General features: G+C 49.0%; 2 protein-coding genes across 6 annotated transcripts; one reads left to right on the top strand and one right to left on the bottom strand.

Moving 5' to 3' along the window:
* Nucleotides 1–2543: 2543 nt before the first annotated feature.
* Nucleotides 2544–10390, bottom strand: LOC148896109 (ELAV-like protein 1-B). Of its 4 annotated transcripts, XM_089001726.1 has the most exons (8): nucleotides 10179–10390; nucleotides 8181–8343; nucleotides 8030–8092; nucleotides 7803–7971; nucleotides 4961–5064; nucleotides 4445–4598; nucleotides 4153–4378; nucleotides 2544–3051 (listed from the first exon to the last, which is right to left on the bottom strand). In XM_089001726.1, the coding sequence occupies exons 2-8, from the start codon at nucleotides 8214–8216 to the stop codon at nucleotides 2724–2726; spliced, it is 1080 nt and encodes a 359-aa protein (XP_088857852.1). In that variant the 5' UTR covers nucleotides 8217–8343; nucleotides 10179–10390; the 3' UTR covers nucleotides 2544–2723. The 4 variants fall into 4 exon arrangements, with proteins under 4 accessions (XP_088857852.1, XP_088857850.1, XP_088857849.1 ...); XM_089001724.1 differs by having other exon boundaries at nucleotides 4153–4598; nucleotides 8181–8427; XM_089001723.1 differs by having other exon boundaries at nucleotides 4153–4598.
* A 125-nt stretch (nucleotides 10391–10515) lies between these two features.
* wdr18 (WD repeat domain 18) lies at nucleotides 10516–14587 on the top strand. Of its 2 annotated transcripts, none has more exons than XM_089001722.1 (10): nucleotides 10516–10934; nucleotides 11896–12006; nucleotides 12086–12219; nucleotides 12311–12452; nucleotides 12527–12670; nucleotides 13181–13251; nucleotides 13354–13478; nucleotides 14076–14233; nucleotides 14303–14371; nucleotides 14450–14587. In XM_089001722.1, the coding sequence occupies exons 1-10, from the start codon at nucleotides 10650–10652 to the stop codon at nucleotides 14576–14578; spliced, it is 1368 nt and encodes a 455-aa protein (XP_088857848.1). In that variant the 5' UTR covers nucleotides 10516–10649; the 3' UTR covers nucleotides 14579–14587. The 2 variants fall into 2 exon arrangements, with proteins under 2 accessions (XP_088857848.1, XP_088857847.1); XM_089001721.1 differs by having other exon boundaries at nucleotides 13178–13251.
* The last annotated feature ends 904 nt before the right edge of the window (nucleotides 14588–15491 follow it).

The raw sequence follows: 15491 nt of genomic DNA, 5'->3' as shown, positions 1-15491 counted from the left end.
TATTTATAGCATTAATGGTATAATTGTACACTATATTATGATATATTAATTATTATATATAATTACACTATATCAAATATTGTATGGCTTGATTTATGTGTGCACATAGACCATTCACTAACTTTGACTTTCCCTGTGGTTACTCTGGTCTGATGATCAGCTGTCACTCATTTGCTTTTCATACCAATAATGCTATCATACCTACCAGTAAAAAATATCATCATTGAATAATAATAACAGCATAATGCGAGAACATTTGTCCACCTGTCTACCCTAACGCCCCCCCCCCCCCCCCCCCCCCGCCCCCTTCTCCTCACTGCTGCGTGTCTGTAATTCTCCCCTCCTTCCCCTACCACGGATATCCACCAATCACTTGCGGCTTTAACCGAAGACTGGGAGTGGGGAATAGAGGACAAAAAAAAAAAAACGTCGGCTCCCATTTGCGGCTCCTTGTTCGGAAACGGCTCTCTTCGTTCACTTCAGATCCGGCCAAAGAGCCAGTTCGTTCGAGAACGACACATCAGTAGTGTGTGGTACGTGTGCTTGCATGTTTTCCTTCTCTCTGTGTTGCAACAGGAATACATACAGGAATGCACGACTTGCTTGTTCTGTAGCCACTAGGGGACATAAACCAGTGTATTCTTGTGCCGGTCCCAAGCCCGGATGAATAGAGAGGGTGGTGTCAGGAAGGGCATCCGACGACGTAAAAGCTTGGCCAAAACAAACATGCGAATCAAAATTCTGAAGATGGATGACACTAATTCGCTGTGGCGACCCCTTGGGGGTAAAAGCCGAAAGGAAATGAAGAAGAAATGCACTCTACTGTATTTTTACACATAAGACTACGAATAATGCCATATTTCAGAGAAACTAGAGGTGTGGAGATATGCCCTGGAAAGGAGAGGAATGAAGATCAGTCGCAGCAAGACGGAATGTATGTGTGTGAATGAGAGGGATCCAAGTGCAAGAGTGATGCTACAGGGAGAAGAGATAAAGAAGGTGGAGGATTTTAAGTACTTGGGGTCAACTGTCCAGAGCAATGGAGAGTGTGGAAAAGAGGTGAACAAACGTGTCCACGAAGGCTGGAGAAAAATGTCAGGTGTGATGTGTGATAGAAGGCTTTCAGCTAGGATGAAAGAAAAAGTGTATAAAACGGTGGTGAGAGCAGCCATGATGTTTGGACTGGAGACGGTGCCGCTGAAGAAAAGACAGGAAGCAGAGCTGAAGATGTTGAGCTTTTCTTTGGGAGTCAACAGGATCAGGAATGAGTACATTAGAGGCACAACTCATATTAGAGGCTTTGGAGACAAAGTCAGACTGAGATGGTTTGGACCAGATGTCCAGAGGAGAGAGAGCGACTATATCGGGAGAAGGATGCTGAGCCTTGAACTGCCAGGCAGGACACCGAGAGGAAGACCAAAGAGAAGGAGGTTTATGGATGTGGTCAAAGAGGACATGAAGGGAGCTGGTGTGAGAGAAGAGGATGCACAAAACCGGGATAGATGGAGGACATTGATTCGCTGTGGCGACCCCTGAAGGGAAAAGCCCAAAGGAAAAGAAGACAAATACTAATTTTAGCATCTGTGGGTGAGCAGCGGCAGCCACACGTGCCAGTGTTCACTCAACTGGGAATAACTCAAATAGATAGAAAGCTAGCTAGCTAGCCGGCACATACATAGCTAACTCGATAGCCAGCCAACCAATAGTTAGCTAGCTATATAGCTAACAGATAGCTAATAGATAGTTGCTATGTAGCCAGTTCGTTAGATAGCCATCTAGTTAATGAACGATCATCCCTCTTGGTTAGTTGGCGAGTGAAATATGCAGTTGCCTGCTAGCTTTACAAAGAGTGTTCTCTTTCCATCGTCATTTTGTGATTCTGCCCTTCTCCCGGTGGTTTGGCATCTGCGTCCAATCCCAAGCGCTCTCAAATCACTTTTCTGCGGCATGTGTCGCTTGAGGTCAAGAGGGCCACTCTTGACTGGTGTCCCGGGCTGCTGGCTGGACTCTCTGGAGGAGGTGGGCAACAGACGGACTCCGGCTAAACTCAAAGCTATGATGGACACCGCCCGCTCCTTCAGCCAGAGAGCGTGACACCCGCGCTGCAACATGGAGAGGGACCGCCGCTCCTTCCTACCGACCGACTGCTGGCAGACATGTGAGAAAAGCAAAAAAATGGACTGGCTTGCACTGTCAATATGGCTTGATGCAATCATATTTCGCTACATTCCTTTCTTGACACTTGCACTATGGGCTGTTTTTGATGAACTGCTTTCGCACACTTACAGTATACATCTCAGTCTGCTGACACTTATATTTTGACTAGGCTTAAAATATCTTGTTTTTCGATCCTCTTTCAAATTGCTGCTGTGGACCGCAAATGTCCCCATTGTGGGACGAATAAAGCTTTCGTGATTCTGATGCGTTTGTTTTGTCACCGCCGCAATTTGGCCTTCCACTACGTTTTGATGGTGCGCACGCACGCACGCGTTGCGAAGCAAAAGCACTTCTTTGGCTGGCATCAACGGAGCAGCACAGCTGACTTCTTGATCGTGGCTTTTTATTGATTGGATGACAGACAAACGAGCAACATGGTGGGGAGAAACGTCGTCTCTTCAACCAAAGCGACGAGTCGACATCAGCTTCCGCTTCGCAGGTGGACGTGGAAAGCCACACTTGATAAAAAAACAAACAAACAAGAAGAAGAAGCTTGGACCTGTGGTCTACTTGTGTCCTTTGCTGGTCTTGAAGGACACCTGGAGGACTTTGTCCCCCAGCCTGTAGCCGTTGAGGTTGTGTATGGCCAAGGCCGCCTCCTCGTAGTTGTTCATGGTGACAAAGCCGAAGCCTTTGCACTTGTTGCTGTTGAAGTCGCGGATGACCTTGACGTTGCAGACGGCGCCGAAAGGTCCGAAGAGCTGCCACAGCAAGGCCTCGTCCGCCTCCTGGTTCAGGTTGTAGATGAACAGGCACCAACCCGAAGAGGCTCCCGAAGACCCCCCCCCCCCGCCGCCGCCGCCCGCCGCCTGTTCCACGCTCATTGGGGAGAACCTGCAGGGCAAAGCGCACTTTTTCTTTCAGACATTTCATTTCTAAGCGCCTTTCAAAACTCTCAAGGTCACTTGACAGTCACAGGATCAGTTTTTCTGTGGGTGAGCAGCGGCAGCCACACGCGCCAGCGTTCACTCAACCCGGAAATAACTCAAATAGACAGAAGAAAGCTAGCTAGCCAATAGATTGCTAATAGCTAGCTACATAACTAGATAGCTACAGAGTTCATCGATAGCTTGCTAGATAGATAACTAGCCAGCCAGCTGGATAGCAAATAGCTAGTAGCTAGATCATACGAAAAATAATAATCCATTTGATTTCTAAGCGCCTTTCAAAACTCTCAAGGTCACTCTACAGTCACAGGATAAGTTCTTCTGTGGGTCAGCAGCGGCAGCAACACGCGCCAGCATTCACTCAACCCGGAAGCAACTCAAATAGATCGAAAGCTAGCCAACATACAGCTAATAACTAGCTAGCTAGATAGCTCGCCAGCCAGCTGTATAATAATACATTTCATTTCTAAGCGCCTTTCAAAACTCTCAAGGTAATTTTACAGTCACAGGATAGTTTTTCTGCGGGCAGTCACATGCACCAGCGTTCATTCAACCGCAAAGTAACTCAAATAGATAGAAAGCTAGCTAGCTAATAGATAGCAATTCTTCTTTTCCTTTAGGCTTCTCCCTTCAAGGGGTCACCACAGCAAATCAGTGTCCTCCATCATTAGAGGTTTGATTGGCATTTTTGTTTTTGGCCAAGCTAATAGATAGCAAATAAATAGCTAATAGATAGCCAGATCGCCAACAGCTAGCAAGCTCACAGCTAGACAGCTTACAGCCAGTCAGCTAGTAGCTAGCTAGCGGATTGGATTTGCCTTTATTAGTCTGGCACTGGAGAAATTGACATTTCACAGCAGCAAAGTTATGAAAGTAGAAAAACAAAATACAGGAGCTGCTGGAAAGTCAAAAGAGGACAAAAAAGATAGCCAGATGACTCAAGACCACTCATATGATCACTACTTACCCTAACCCTAAATTCTTGAATAAGCCAAGGTGGGTTGGATCAGGAGATGTTTTGTGTGTGTGCGCGCGCGCGCGCGAGTACCTGAACCTCTGCGCCTGATGGTGAACGGGCCCGGCGAAGCGGCGCGATTGGCCGTGGTACATTTGCGACATGAGCTGAGAGTTGCGGGCCTGGTTTGGATTGGCGGCAAACTTGACCGTGAGCGGCTCCGAGCAGCCGGGAGGAGTTTGCCCGTTCAGCTGCTTGATGGCATCCTCGGCTTCGGCTCTCTTGTCGTATCGGATGAAGGCCACGCCCCTGGACAAACCTGCACACACGCGTGACGTGAGGCGGACGGCCCGACCCGCACCTTGCGCGCACGTCCAAAGCGTACCTGAGGCCTGATCCACCAGCACGCGAGAATTGATGATGTGTCCGTAATGAGCAAACATGTCTTCCAGGTCCTGCTGGCTGATGGTGCGCGGCAGGCCGCTAATGTACAGATTGGCGTCTTTGATGGTGTCCGAGCTGGGCCGCGCGTACGACACCTGCGGCAAAACACACACAACTGGAACCACTTGGAAAAACTGCAAACATTTCAACATGTTGAAGAGAGAAAAATGCATTGACAGCGTTTGGGCATGGTCACATGATGCCAAAAAAAAAAAAAAAAAAAAAATTCAAACAGCAAAGTTTGTTCAAATAAATGGAGAAATCAAAGACATTACAACTTGAGCCAAAACAGGAAACAATCTCTAATCAAAATAAACATCAGACATAGTTGAAATGACAAGTTGTTTGTGAAAAGAAAAAAAAAAAAAAAAAAAAAAAACAAAGACTGGGAAGGTACCTTGTGGATGCTTGAGCAAGAGCGCCCCCTACAGAGCAGCGAGTGAAAGTGGAACTTTACCTTGATGGTTTTAGACTGAAGCCTCAGGCCGTTGAGGGAACTGATTGCCCTCTCGGCATCACTAGCGTTAACAAAGTTAACAAAGCCGTAACCTAAACTGTTGCCTAGAAACACAAAGCAAAACAACAAAACAAAAACAACAACAAAATGACAAGAGGTCAACAAAAGTGCACAGGGTAGAAATGACCTTTGACCCGCTGTCATCCTACAAAACGGCAAAAAGATCAAATCAAATACATTCAGCCGCTCGCGATGACTCAAACAACCTTTTCAAAACGCTCAACTGGCCTATAAGTACAACTTTGGCCACAGCATCAAATTCAAACTTTCAAAATAGTACAACAGCGGCTCCCCCAAAACAAAGACAGCAGTTGCTGGGTGGTAAAAAAAAACAAAATGGCCACCCACGGAAAACAAACAAAATGGCCCACCCAGGAAAAACTAACAAAATGGCCACCTACAAAAACAAACAAAATGGCCCACCCAGGAAAAGGTAACAAAAAGACCACCTCGGAAAAACAAACAAAATGGCCACCCAGGGAAAATAAACAAAACGGCCAATCTAGAAAAACAAACAAAACGGCCACCCAGGGAAAACAAACAAAATGGCCACCCAGGGAAAACAAACAAAATGGCCACCCACGGAAAACAAACAAAATGGCCCACGCAGAAAAAGGTAACAAAAAGACCACCTCGGAAAAACAAACAAAATGGCCACCCAGGGTAAACAAACAAAATGGCCAACCAGGGAAAACAAACAAAATGGCCACCCACGGAAAACAAACAAAATGGCCACCCAGGAAAAACAAACAAAATGGCCCACCCAGAAAAAGGTAACAAAAAGACCACCTCGGAAAAACAAACAAAATGGCCACCCAGGGTAAACAAACAAAACGGCCAATCTAGAAAAACAAACAAAATGGCCACCCAGGGGGAAAAACAAACAAAATGGCCAGCTAGAAAAAGAAACACAATGGCCAGCCATACAGCGTCTGAAAGCAGAGCGGTCTGTGGGGGACACAAGAAAGAGAATAAGATAGGCAGGGTTGTCAATTCCAAAATGAAAAGGGATTTCCTGAGTGGATTGTTGGCATTGCGGTCGGTGGCTCCTGCCCGTTTGCGAGGGGTCCTCGTTTCACGGGCGTCCGAGCGGCGCCTTTAGGCGTGCGGGGCAGGCCCGGAAGGCGCCGGATGGCCGCCCTCCGGGGTTGGCAACGGCGAGTCTTGAAAGAAGCCGTCTCACGTGGGCCACGTGAGCGCCAACGTCAGTCACTCCTCCAGAACAACATTTGTCATTTTCACTCCTTGACCCAAAAATGGGCTGCATTGTGGAATAGAAGCTCGTCAGGGAAAAAAAGGAATGCGTATGAACTCATTCACAAATTCATTCGGGAATTGAAAATATGAGATTGAGCGCCATACTCCAATTTGTTCCGCCTTGGGTTTTTTCATGCTTGGGTGCCGATACAACGCTGGCCATGTGTTTCCTTTTTTCCCCCATGTTAGCGCTTTGTTCCAGCTTCAGCGGTTGTTTTTTTTTGGGGGGACAGCCGCCCTCGTTTCCGGCTCACATAACTCCGGACCCATATTATTTAGGAACGAACTCTTTTTTTTTCCCTGATAAAAGAAGAGAGTCAAAGGTTTCTTAACGCTGCACTGAATGTCGATGTCGTCCTAAAACTTCATATTGTACGGGTCCTGGAATGCAAGTGACAATGACAAAAACCCCGGCGCTGGAGTGGACACACTTTTGCACGTCTTGCTGCCTTTTCTTCGTGGGGATGACAAAATCAGTGAAAATCAAGGATGCGGGCTCTGTACGTTTGGAGTGGATTCCAAAACATCAAATAAAATAAAACCAGGCCCCTGAAGGCCGTTTGAGGACTGAGCTTCTTTTTTTCTTCTTTCAACCCTTAAAGGACAACCGACACCATTTTTTGGTTTCCTAACCGACGTCAGAAAAACGTTAGCATCTAAACTAGCCCAAAGACGCAGGCTGATATTTGGAGTCAAATGCAAAACACCAATCAAAATGACTTCAAGTGGCCCAAAACTGGAGAGATTCACAAATTCCCGCCCCCTTGTTGGTGACGTCACAAACTGCCCCGCTCCAGAATCAAAACAATGGCTTCAGAGTTCAGATTCAGAAAAAGATGCTTTCTTGTTACTCATCCACTTATGAATATGCTTCAAATAGTTGTGAAGAGGAAAGCATAAATGTTTGCCCTCGATTTAACAAGTCAAATGTAGCGTCCAGAAAATGCACAAGATGGCGCACAAGCTCAGTTGGAAATGGGCCGATTTGTCCGCCGGGAATTGGCGTCAACTTACACCTTCCTTACGCGCGTTACCTCAATTGGCTGCCACACACAACCATTCACCACGGCGTCATTAATGTCGTTTTCCTTCTAATTTGGCCATCAACAACGGTGTTTTCAGACGAAAAAAAGTATCCAAAACGCATTGTGTGTGGCTTTCTCGGTCAGGGGCGTTCCGTTCCCTCCGTGATGTCACTTGGGGCATCGTCATCACCTCAAAAAGAAGACTAGCTGAATATTCAGCGCCAGTCTTAAAAGGTCAAATCCTGTTATACGCCGTGGAATCTTTGTCAAATGCGCTCAGTCCAAGTCATTTGAAGTCATTTGACAAACGATGGACGCAACTTGTCCGAAGGTGTCGCTTGTCCTTTAAAGCTAAAAATTGAAAGGCCAGTCTGGAGCTTTAAAAAAACAACCCAAGCCACTGTGTCTAAAGGGGTCGGCGGCGTAGAACGAGGACCCCCGCGTATACATGAGGGTCAGCCATCAGCGCCGCTCCCGCCAGCGAGAAAATGTCCACGTACCCGCCACTTTGTCCCGGATCAGCTTGGCAGACTGCACCACGCCCACGTTGCTGAACAGGTTGCGCAGCTCATCCTGGTTCATGCTTTGCGGCAGGTAGTTGATGATCAGGTTGGTTCTGGCGTTGTCGTCCTCCATGACGTGCTCGCCGTAGCCGTTATCGTACATGTCCTGCGGGGCGCCACGCGGTCAGCGATTCAAGCCGTCGGCCCAATTTGCGCATAGTCACCTTTGGCGCGGCGGCGTCTCCTTCGGCGTCTCCGACGTCCTGGGACGCTTGCACCTCGCACACCTGAATGAAACACAAGCACTTTGGGTTAAACGCTCACCTGCCGGCACAAAAAGCACGGCACGGCGTTCAACTTTGCGGCTTCTCTCACCTTCAGGTACCTCACGTGTCCTCGTCTCAGCGCCATGTGATCGACCGACTGAGCGACGGGTGGATGTCTGTCAGCCCGTCCGTCCGTCCGTCCCTGGAACAAAGTCACAAGGCTGAGCAACAGCCCGCCGCAGATGCACGGGCCAATTGAACTAAGTTGGTGTCTGTTGGAGAAAGGAGGACCCGTGTCAGCCGGTGGAGGAGGGTAAACGGAGGGGACCACGCCACAACTCTTCAAAGTGGGTTGCCTGGGATGAGCAGAGGGAGAGTGAGCAAAAATGGCAACGAGAGCGAGAGCAAACTACGGGCAGATTTTCCAGACTGCAAGCTGCTGGTTTTGGTGTCATCCTGCTTTTAATCTGATCCCAATGACTTCGACAACCTTGGCCCCATTTCTCACCTCCCTTTTATTTCCAAAATCCTCGAAAAAAAGTTGTGTATGCCCAGCTCCACTCTCACCTCCCCCAAAATGATCTCTACGAACCATTCCAATCTGGTTCCCGCCCCCTCCGCAGTACAGAATCGCTCTCTTAAAAGTCACGATCTTCTTTTGACGGCGGTTTACTCTCCATCCTGATCCTTCTTGGCCTCACTGCAGCTTTTGACGCCATTTCTTTTCACCCATCCTCCTTGACAGACTTTCCTCCATAGGGACACGCCCCTACGCTGGTTCCACTCCTATCTCTCTGGCCACTCTCAGTTCTGGCCACTCTCAGAGCTTTCAGCTGCTCTGTCCCCAAACTCTGGAATTCACTTCCTCCCAACATTCGCAACATGGATCCCATCTCAAATGCCACCAATTTAAAATTGCATTTTCTGTGTAGCTCTTTCTCTTGTTCCTATTTAGAATGGTATTTTACTTGTTGTATTCTATTTTGGGATTGTATTTTATTCATTATAATACCTATGCTTGTCTGTGACTGTAAAGTGTCTTTGAGAGCTTTGAAAGGCGCTTAAAATAAAATGTATTAATATTATTATGAATACAATTTGTGGCGTTTTGGTTTTGTTTGCTTGTTTGTCTGGCGACCTTTTCCGATCATCCCAGCTGATCAATGAAATTGTGGGAGGTGTCACAGTGCACACAATAACAATTGAAGATATATAATACGGGGGCGGGCGGCCTGAAATGCGCCAAGAAAAGCCTTTTTAGAGCAGCAAATCACATGCTGGTGTTACTGACGGGAGCCGTTGCTGCTGTGAAAGCGCTATAGAAATAAATATGGATTGGACCGTGTTTTGCCACGATCGCTTCAGATTGGTCAATGGCCGCAGCTCGGCATCCTGGCCTTGTTATTGGAGCACTTTATGAAGGCAGCCGTGTTCCGGTTCAAATCTAAGTTCAACATACTCGAACTCGATTTGACCTCAAATCACCAAAATGTACAGAACGGCAGTGTGGCCACAGAACAAGGGTGCAGCTAGCTATCTAGCTATTAATTAGCTATTAGCTAGCTATCTGTTAACTAGCTGTTAGCTCGCTAACTATTTGCTGTCTGGCTGGCTATCAGCTATCTATTAACTAGCTATTAGCCGGCTATCTAGCTAGCTACATATTAGCTGGCTTTCTATCTTTGTGAGTTATTCCGGGTTGAGTGAACGCTGGCGCGTGTGGCTGCCGCTGCTCACCCACAGAAAAACTTATCAAGTGACTGTAAAATGACCTTGAGAGTTTTGAAAGGCGCTTAGAAAGGAAATGTATGATGATGATGCATTGGATAGGACGTCGGTTTACTTACAACGACGCCAGGGGACGATTCGAGTTTGAACAGCAAAACGCTCCGTTCACGGCAAAAACAACAAGGGCGGGTTAGCGAGCTTCCTTTTATAACGGCTGACTGACACTCGCAACCCGAATGAAGACCCGACTGGGCCAATGTTGCCAACGTTGACCTCGGGAGACTCGAAACTGGGATGGCGGCCGTGAGCTAGTAGCTAACGTTAGCCTCGAAGCAGACAAAGAAAATGATGGCGGGAAGAGCCAGACGCAAATTCTTACCTGGAACGACGAAAGGGTGACAACGGCTGTCACGTCAAAAGACTCACAAAGTCTCCGAGGGAATTCGAGTTCGGCTAACAGGCGCCTTCAAAGTCACACCAGCGGGGGAAAAAGGCACGCCGGACAATAAAAATGTGCGCAACGCCGCGTTTTTTCTTTTTTTCCTTGCCACCCTCCGGTCTCTCCCACACCCGCCACCGCTTTCTTCTTCTTCTTCTTCTTCTTCTTCTTCTTCTTCTTCTTCTTCTTCTTCTTCTTCTTCTTCTTCGTCGTCTCGACTTCTTCTTCGTATTTTTTTCTTCTTCGCGTTTACTTCTTCTTCGTCTTCTTTAGCGAAGCTCCTATACAGTATTTTGTTTTTCTGCGTATTCTTTTTTTTCCTTTTACAACTTGGGAATCCCTCCAACGTGAATAAAGAATATCCCGTCAAACTCGAAATGGAATTTAAAAAAAAGACATTTGAAGCCACTCATGCGCTTGCCCTCCCCCTTAACTCCTCCCCTCTCCCGCACGTCCTTGTTGGGTCCCCGTCGCCGCCTCCCCAAAATGTCGGCCCCGTTGGAGGTGGTGTTGAGCAGCGACGCGAGCTCTCCGCTTTGGAACGTGTCCGTGTTCGACCCGCATAGCGGCTCCAGCCTGCTCTCGTACCGCGGCGGCAACAGTTCGGCCCGGACGCTGTGCCTGCTGAACGGCCAGTACTTGCTGTCCGCGCAGCTGGCCAAGAACTTCATCAACGTTTGGGAGATCCACCGCAAGGTAACGAGTGCCGGCGCTCGCTGGCACTCGCCATCCCTCGCGTCGGTTTAGCTTCGTTTAGCTTCCTTTGTCTTTTTTCTAGGGGGTTGGGAAGGGGTCGGGGGTTCGCTTCTCTGCTGGTCCACAAACCGCAATTGAAGTGTGTTGTCGTGATGTGTCGTTCGCGGACGAGCCGGATCTCTGAAGTGAAGAAGAGAGCCGGGTCCCAACAAGGAACCGCAAATTGGAATCATTTTTTTGTCCTCTCCTCCCCGGCCCCAATCTTCGGTCAAAGCCGCACGATTGCTCAAGATCCGTGGTAGAGGAGCCAGCGGAGAATTGCAGACACACGTAACATTGAGAAGAAGGGGGTGGATAGGGGGTAGAGAAACATAAGCACACTGAGTAGCACAGGAAACATGCTTGATGGCGCTACAAAGATAAAGCTAAAGTGGGCAAGTGATTTTCAGCCATTTTCAATGGTAGATGACAAAGGATGCTCTCAAGCCAATTGATGCGATTCCAAGCAGGAAATATCCCCATTCTTGGGCTATTAAAGGCTTCTGATTCTGAAAGCCATTTCTCAAAAAATCGTACCAGAATCAATTCTGACAACGAACGTGCCGGAGTCCAAGAATGGCTCAAAAAAGTCACCAAAGGGAAAGTGAAAGTTAGTGGATTAGCGCATATAAATCAAAATATTTAATATAGTGTATTTTTTTACACAAGTAATTTGTTTTTCACGTCATTTGACATGATTTTTGGTAGTTAATTCAAGCAACACCAAAACAAAAACTGAGGAGCCATTTGGAAGCCAAAAGAGCCGGCCGGATCTTTTTAGTGAGCTGAGCCAAAAGAAGCAGCTCTCTGAAAAGGACTGCAATTCCCCTCACTAGTGTGTGTGTGTGTGTGTGTGTGTGTGTGTGTGTGTGTGTGTGTGTGTGTGTGTGTGTGTGTGTGTGTGTGCGGTGGCGGCCTGTAGGAGCAGCTTCAGCAGAAGATCGTTTGTCCCGGTGCAGTCACTTGCGTCAGCGCCTCAGCAGACGGCGTTTTCTTGGCGGCGGGCGTGGGCGAAGCCATTTATTTGTGGGAGGTGAGCTGCCGTCGCCGTCCGGTAGGTCCGGCGAGTCCGTGACCATCCGGCGCTGCTGACCGAGCGCTCGTTTGTCCAGGTGTCCACGGGCAAGCTACTGTATGTGCTCACGCGTCACTACCAGGACGTGACCTGTCTGAAATTTACCGACGATGGCAGCCATTTTGTTTCTGGAGGGAAAGACTGCGTGGTCCTGGTGTGGAGTCTCGGCAGGTGGCGTCGCCGGCTCGCGTCCATTTGATCTGGGTTCAAGCCCGACCGACTCTTTGCCCGCCTTTGACGGAAACCGCCGTTTGTGTGTCAGTGTGATCCAGGTGGACTTGAGCTATGCGCCGGAGCCTCGCCACATCTTGTCTCGGCACTCTCTGCCAATCACGGATCTGCACTGCGGCATGATGGGAGCTCAGGCCCGAGTGGCCACCGCGTCCTTGGACCAAACCGTCAAGGTCAGACAGGGGTCACCGTTTCCATTCCATTTCCGGCGCAAGCGTCAAGCTTAGCGTCCGCCGCGTGTGCGCAGCTGTGGGAGGTGTCTTCGGGCCAACTGCTGCTCTCGGTGCTCTTTGATGTGGAAATCATGGCGGTGACCTCCGACCCCTGCGAACGCTTCCTGTTCTGCGGCGGCGGCGACGGGAACATCTTCCAGGTTCCTCTGAGCAATCAGGTCAGTCCAAGCCGGGCACGTCAACAAAAAGACCAGCCGACTCACCATTTTGGTCGGCGCCAATCATCATCATCATCATCATCATCATAATAATAATCATCATTATCCATTTCATTGATAAGCGACTTTCAAAACTCTCAAGGTCACATTACAGTCACATGATCAGTTTTTCTGCGGGTGAGCAGCGGCAGCCACACGCGCCAGCGTTCACTCGACCTGGAAGTAACTCAAATGGATAGAAAGCTAGCTAGCTCACATATAGCTAGATAGGCCTTCACTCAACCCGGAAGTACCTCTGAAAGAAGGCTAGCTAGCTAATAGGTAGCTAAGTAACTCGGATAGAAAGTGAGATAGCTAATAGATAGCTAGCTAGGTCTTCACTCATCCCGGAAGTAACTGGGATAGAAAGCTAGCTAGCTAGCTCGACCTCCAGCCGCTTGCCTTGTTTGGCAAGCGGCTGTTGTTGGAGGTTGGTGGGGCGGCGGTGACATGCGCGTTTGTCGCCAGCAGGGCGGCGCCGTGACGGTGGAGAAATCCTTCCAATGCGACAGCGAAGGCAAGCGAACGTTCAAAGGACACAGGTGGGCAAACGTTAGCCGGGCCCCGCCCCGCGTAGGCGCGCTGGAATTCACTGGTTGCGCTGGTCCCCTCGCCCCCCTACGACCTCTCGCCCCCCTTCCCAGGAAAATGGTGACCTGCCTGTCGGTGTCCATGGACGGGACGCTGCTGGTGTCGGGATCGCACGACGAGTCGCTGAGACTGTGGGACGTCCAAAGCAACCAATGCGTCCGCTGCTTTGCTCACAAAGGTGCCAGCGCCATCCTTCCATCCCTCCCTTCCTTCCAATTCCTTCCTTCCTTCCTTTGACAGGAAAGTCACCTTCAGACTTTTCAAAGGCACTTACAAATCAATTGGATTATTAATTATTATTATTATTATTATTATTGGGCTACACAGCTGTCTAGCTAGCTACCTGTTTGCTAGCTAGCTAGCTATTTGATATCTGTCTAGCTGGCTATGTATTAGCTATCCAGCTAGCTAGGTATCTGGCTAGATATTAGCTAGCTTTCTGTCTATTTGAGTTACTTATTACAGTAAAATTAAGATGAATTATAATTATACGGCCTGTACTGTCTCTCGCATTTTACGGTGAGTCTTTTCTCAACAGATGACTTTTTTACTTTGTTACGTCCGGGTTGAGTGAACGCTGGCGCGTGTGGCTGCCGCTGCTCACCCGCAGAGAAAAATATCCTGTGACTAAAGTGTCCTTGAGACTTTTGAAAGGTGCTTAACGACCAAATGTCTTATTTCTGCGCCTGCTTCCTTTGAGAGCCAAATAAGGCAAAGGCGAGCGGAGAAGAAAAAGCCTGACTTTTGGCGCGACTTTGGCGGCTTTTCCTCGCAGGGCCGGTGACCAACGCCATTGTGGCGGTGGCCCCCGCCAACATGTTCCTGCCCGACTCGCGACCCTCCGTCCCCCTGCCGCGATTTAGTCGCCACCGGCTGGAAAGCGAGGGCGGCCCGTCGGGCCAGTCGTGCGTCCGCCTGGGACTCCACCGTCAGGTGCGTCCCCGGGCCTTCGCCGTGGCCGTTCGCCGTGGCCGTTCGCTTCCCGTCTTTTGTCCCCGGCAGGAGGAGGAGCCGACCTACCTGCACAAAGTCCACACGCTGGACGCTTTGATGAAGGGCGGCGCCGACAAGGTGAGCGAGGGCTCGCGGCGGGCTGGCGGCGGGCTGGCGGCGGCTTTTGGCCAAGCGCTTCTGGCTTTGTCTTCCAAGTGGCCGGCGGGCGACGGCGACAACGGCAAAGCGCGCGTGGCCGAGCTGGAGGAGGAAGTTCACACGCTCAAGAAAGTCAACAAGGATTTGTACCACTTTGCCACTCAGCTGCTCACCAAAGCCACCTGAGGACAATAAAGTCACCATCGTCATCATCACAAGAAGAATACATTGCATTTAGAAGCGCCTTTCAAAACTCTCACTTTACAGTCATAGCAAGTTTTTTTTTGCAGGGGAGCAGTGGCAGCCACATGCGCCAGCGTTCGTTCACTCAACCCGGAAGTAGCTCAAATAGATAGAAAGCCAGAATAGCCAGTAGATCAGTAGCTCTCGAGGCAGCCAGCTATCGAGCCATCCCTTAGCTATATAGTCATTTATCTCGATAGTGTTAGGTTAGAATGTTACGAGCTAATATTAGCGTGAACAGTTCCATGGAATCTTTTCCCAATTTTGAACAGAGTGAAATATTGACCTTATCTATCGCGCAACGTTTTAACCAAACAATTGCGGTGGCGTCGGCAAGTTCCTGGCAGATAATTTGACGGCAAGCAGAATTGTGGCTCTCAGCAAATATTGGTGTGCCTGCCCCCAAATCAGTCAGAGAGAGCAAAGAGACCGAAGAGTGAGAGTGAGGAGGCCAGATTTCAAGGTGTAACCATCTTCTGCATGTGGACAACTCAAGAGAAAGCAAGTTTTCAGCTCATTTGGTCCTTCCTTCCCGGGATCTGGATCCGACCTCCAGGCGGGCTGGAAGGGAGATGAAAAGTTGCGCCTTTGCTCACTTGCTTTCTTTCATCTGCGTTGTTGTCGCTTCACGCTTGCCTCCCCGTGGATCTCCTGGCACCTTCAACCAACCAACCAACCAACCAACCAAACAGCACCTCTTTCGAGAGTCTCTATCGACAATTGCAATATTTATGCCCATTCAACTTTTTATCTTGAGCAATGTTTCATATGGCCAAATAAATGTGTCTTTGCTTCAATAGCTATCCATTAGCCATCCAGCTAGTTATCCATTAGCTATAACCATCCTCCTCCTAGC

Source organism: Hippocampus bargibanti, linkage group LG07 (genome assembly GCF_051943395.1).
Source record: "Hippocampus bargibanti isolate YZ-2025 linkage group LG07, ASM5194339v1, whole genome shotgun sequence".
NCBI classification, from domain to species: Eukaryota; Metazoa; Chordata; class Actinopteri; order Syngnathiformes; family Syngnathidae; genus Hippocampus; species Hippocampus bargibanti.
This window is presented reverse-complemented; position numbering and strand designations above follow the sequence as displayed.

What these genes read in the sequence shown, in the direction of transcription:
- LOC148896109 (XM_089001724.1), bottom strand. Translation starts at nt 8,216, where the DNA reads ATGGCGCTGAGACGAGGACACGTGAGGTACCTGAAG. An exon ending in GAGACGCCGCCGCGCCAAAG is followed by an intron (nt 7,972 to 8,029) that starts GTGACTATGCGC and finishes GGCGCCCCGCAG; the next exon opens with GACATGTACGATAACGGCTA. An exon ending in TTCAGTCTAAAACCATCAAG is followed by an intron (nt 4,599 to 4,960) that starts GTAAAGTTCCAC and finishes GTTTTGCCGCAG; the next exon opens with GTGTCGTACGCGCGGCCCAG.
- wdr18 (XM_089001721.1), top strand. Translation starts at nt 10,650, where the DNA reads ATGCGCTTGCCCTCCCCCTTAACTCCTCCCCTCTCCCGCACGTCCTTG. An exon ending in GCCTGGGACTCCACCGTCAG is followed by an intron (nt 14,234 to 14,302) that starts GTGCGTCCCCGG and finishes TGTCCCCGGCAG; the next exon opens with GAGGAGGAGCCGACCTACCT. An exon ending in TGAAGGGCGGCGCCGACAAG is followed by an intron (nt 14,372 to 14,449) that starts GTGAGCGAGGGC and finishes TTGTCTTCCAAG; the next exon opens with TGGCCGGCGGGCGACGGCGA.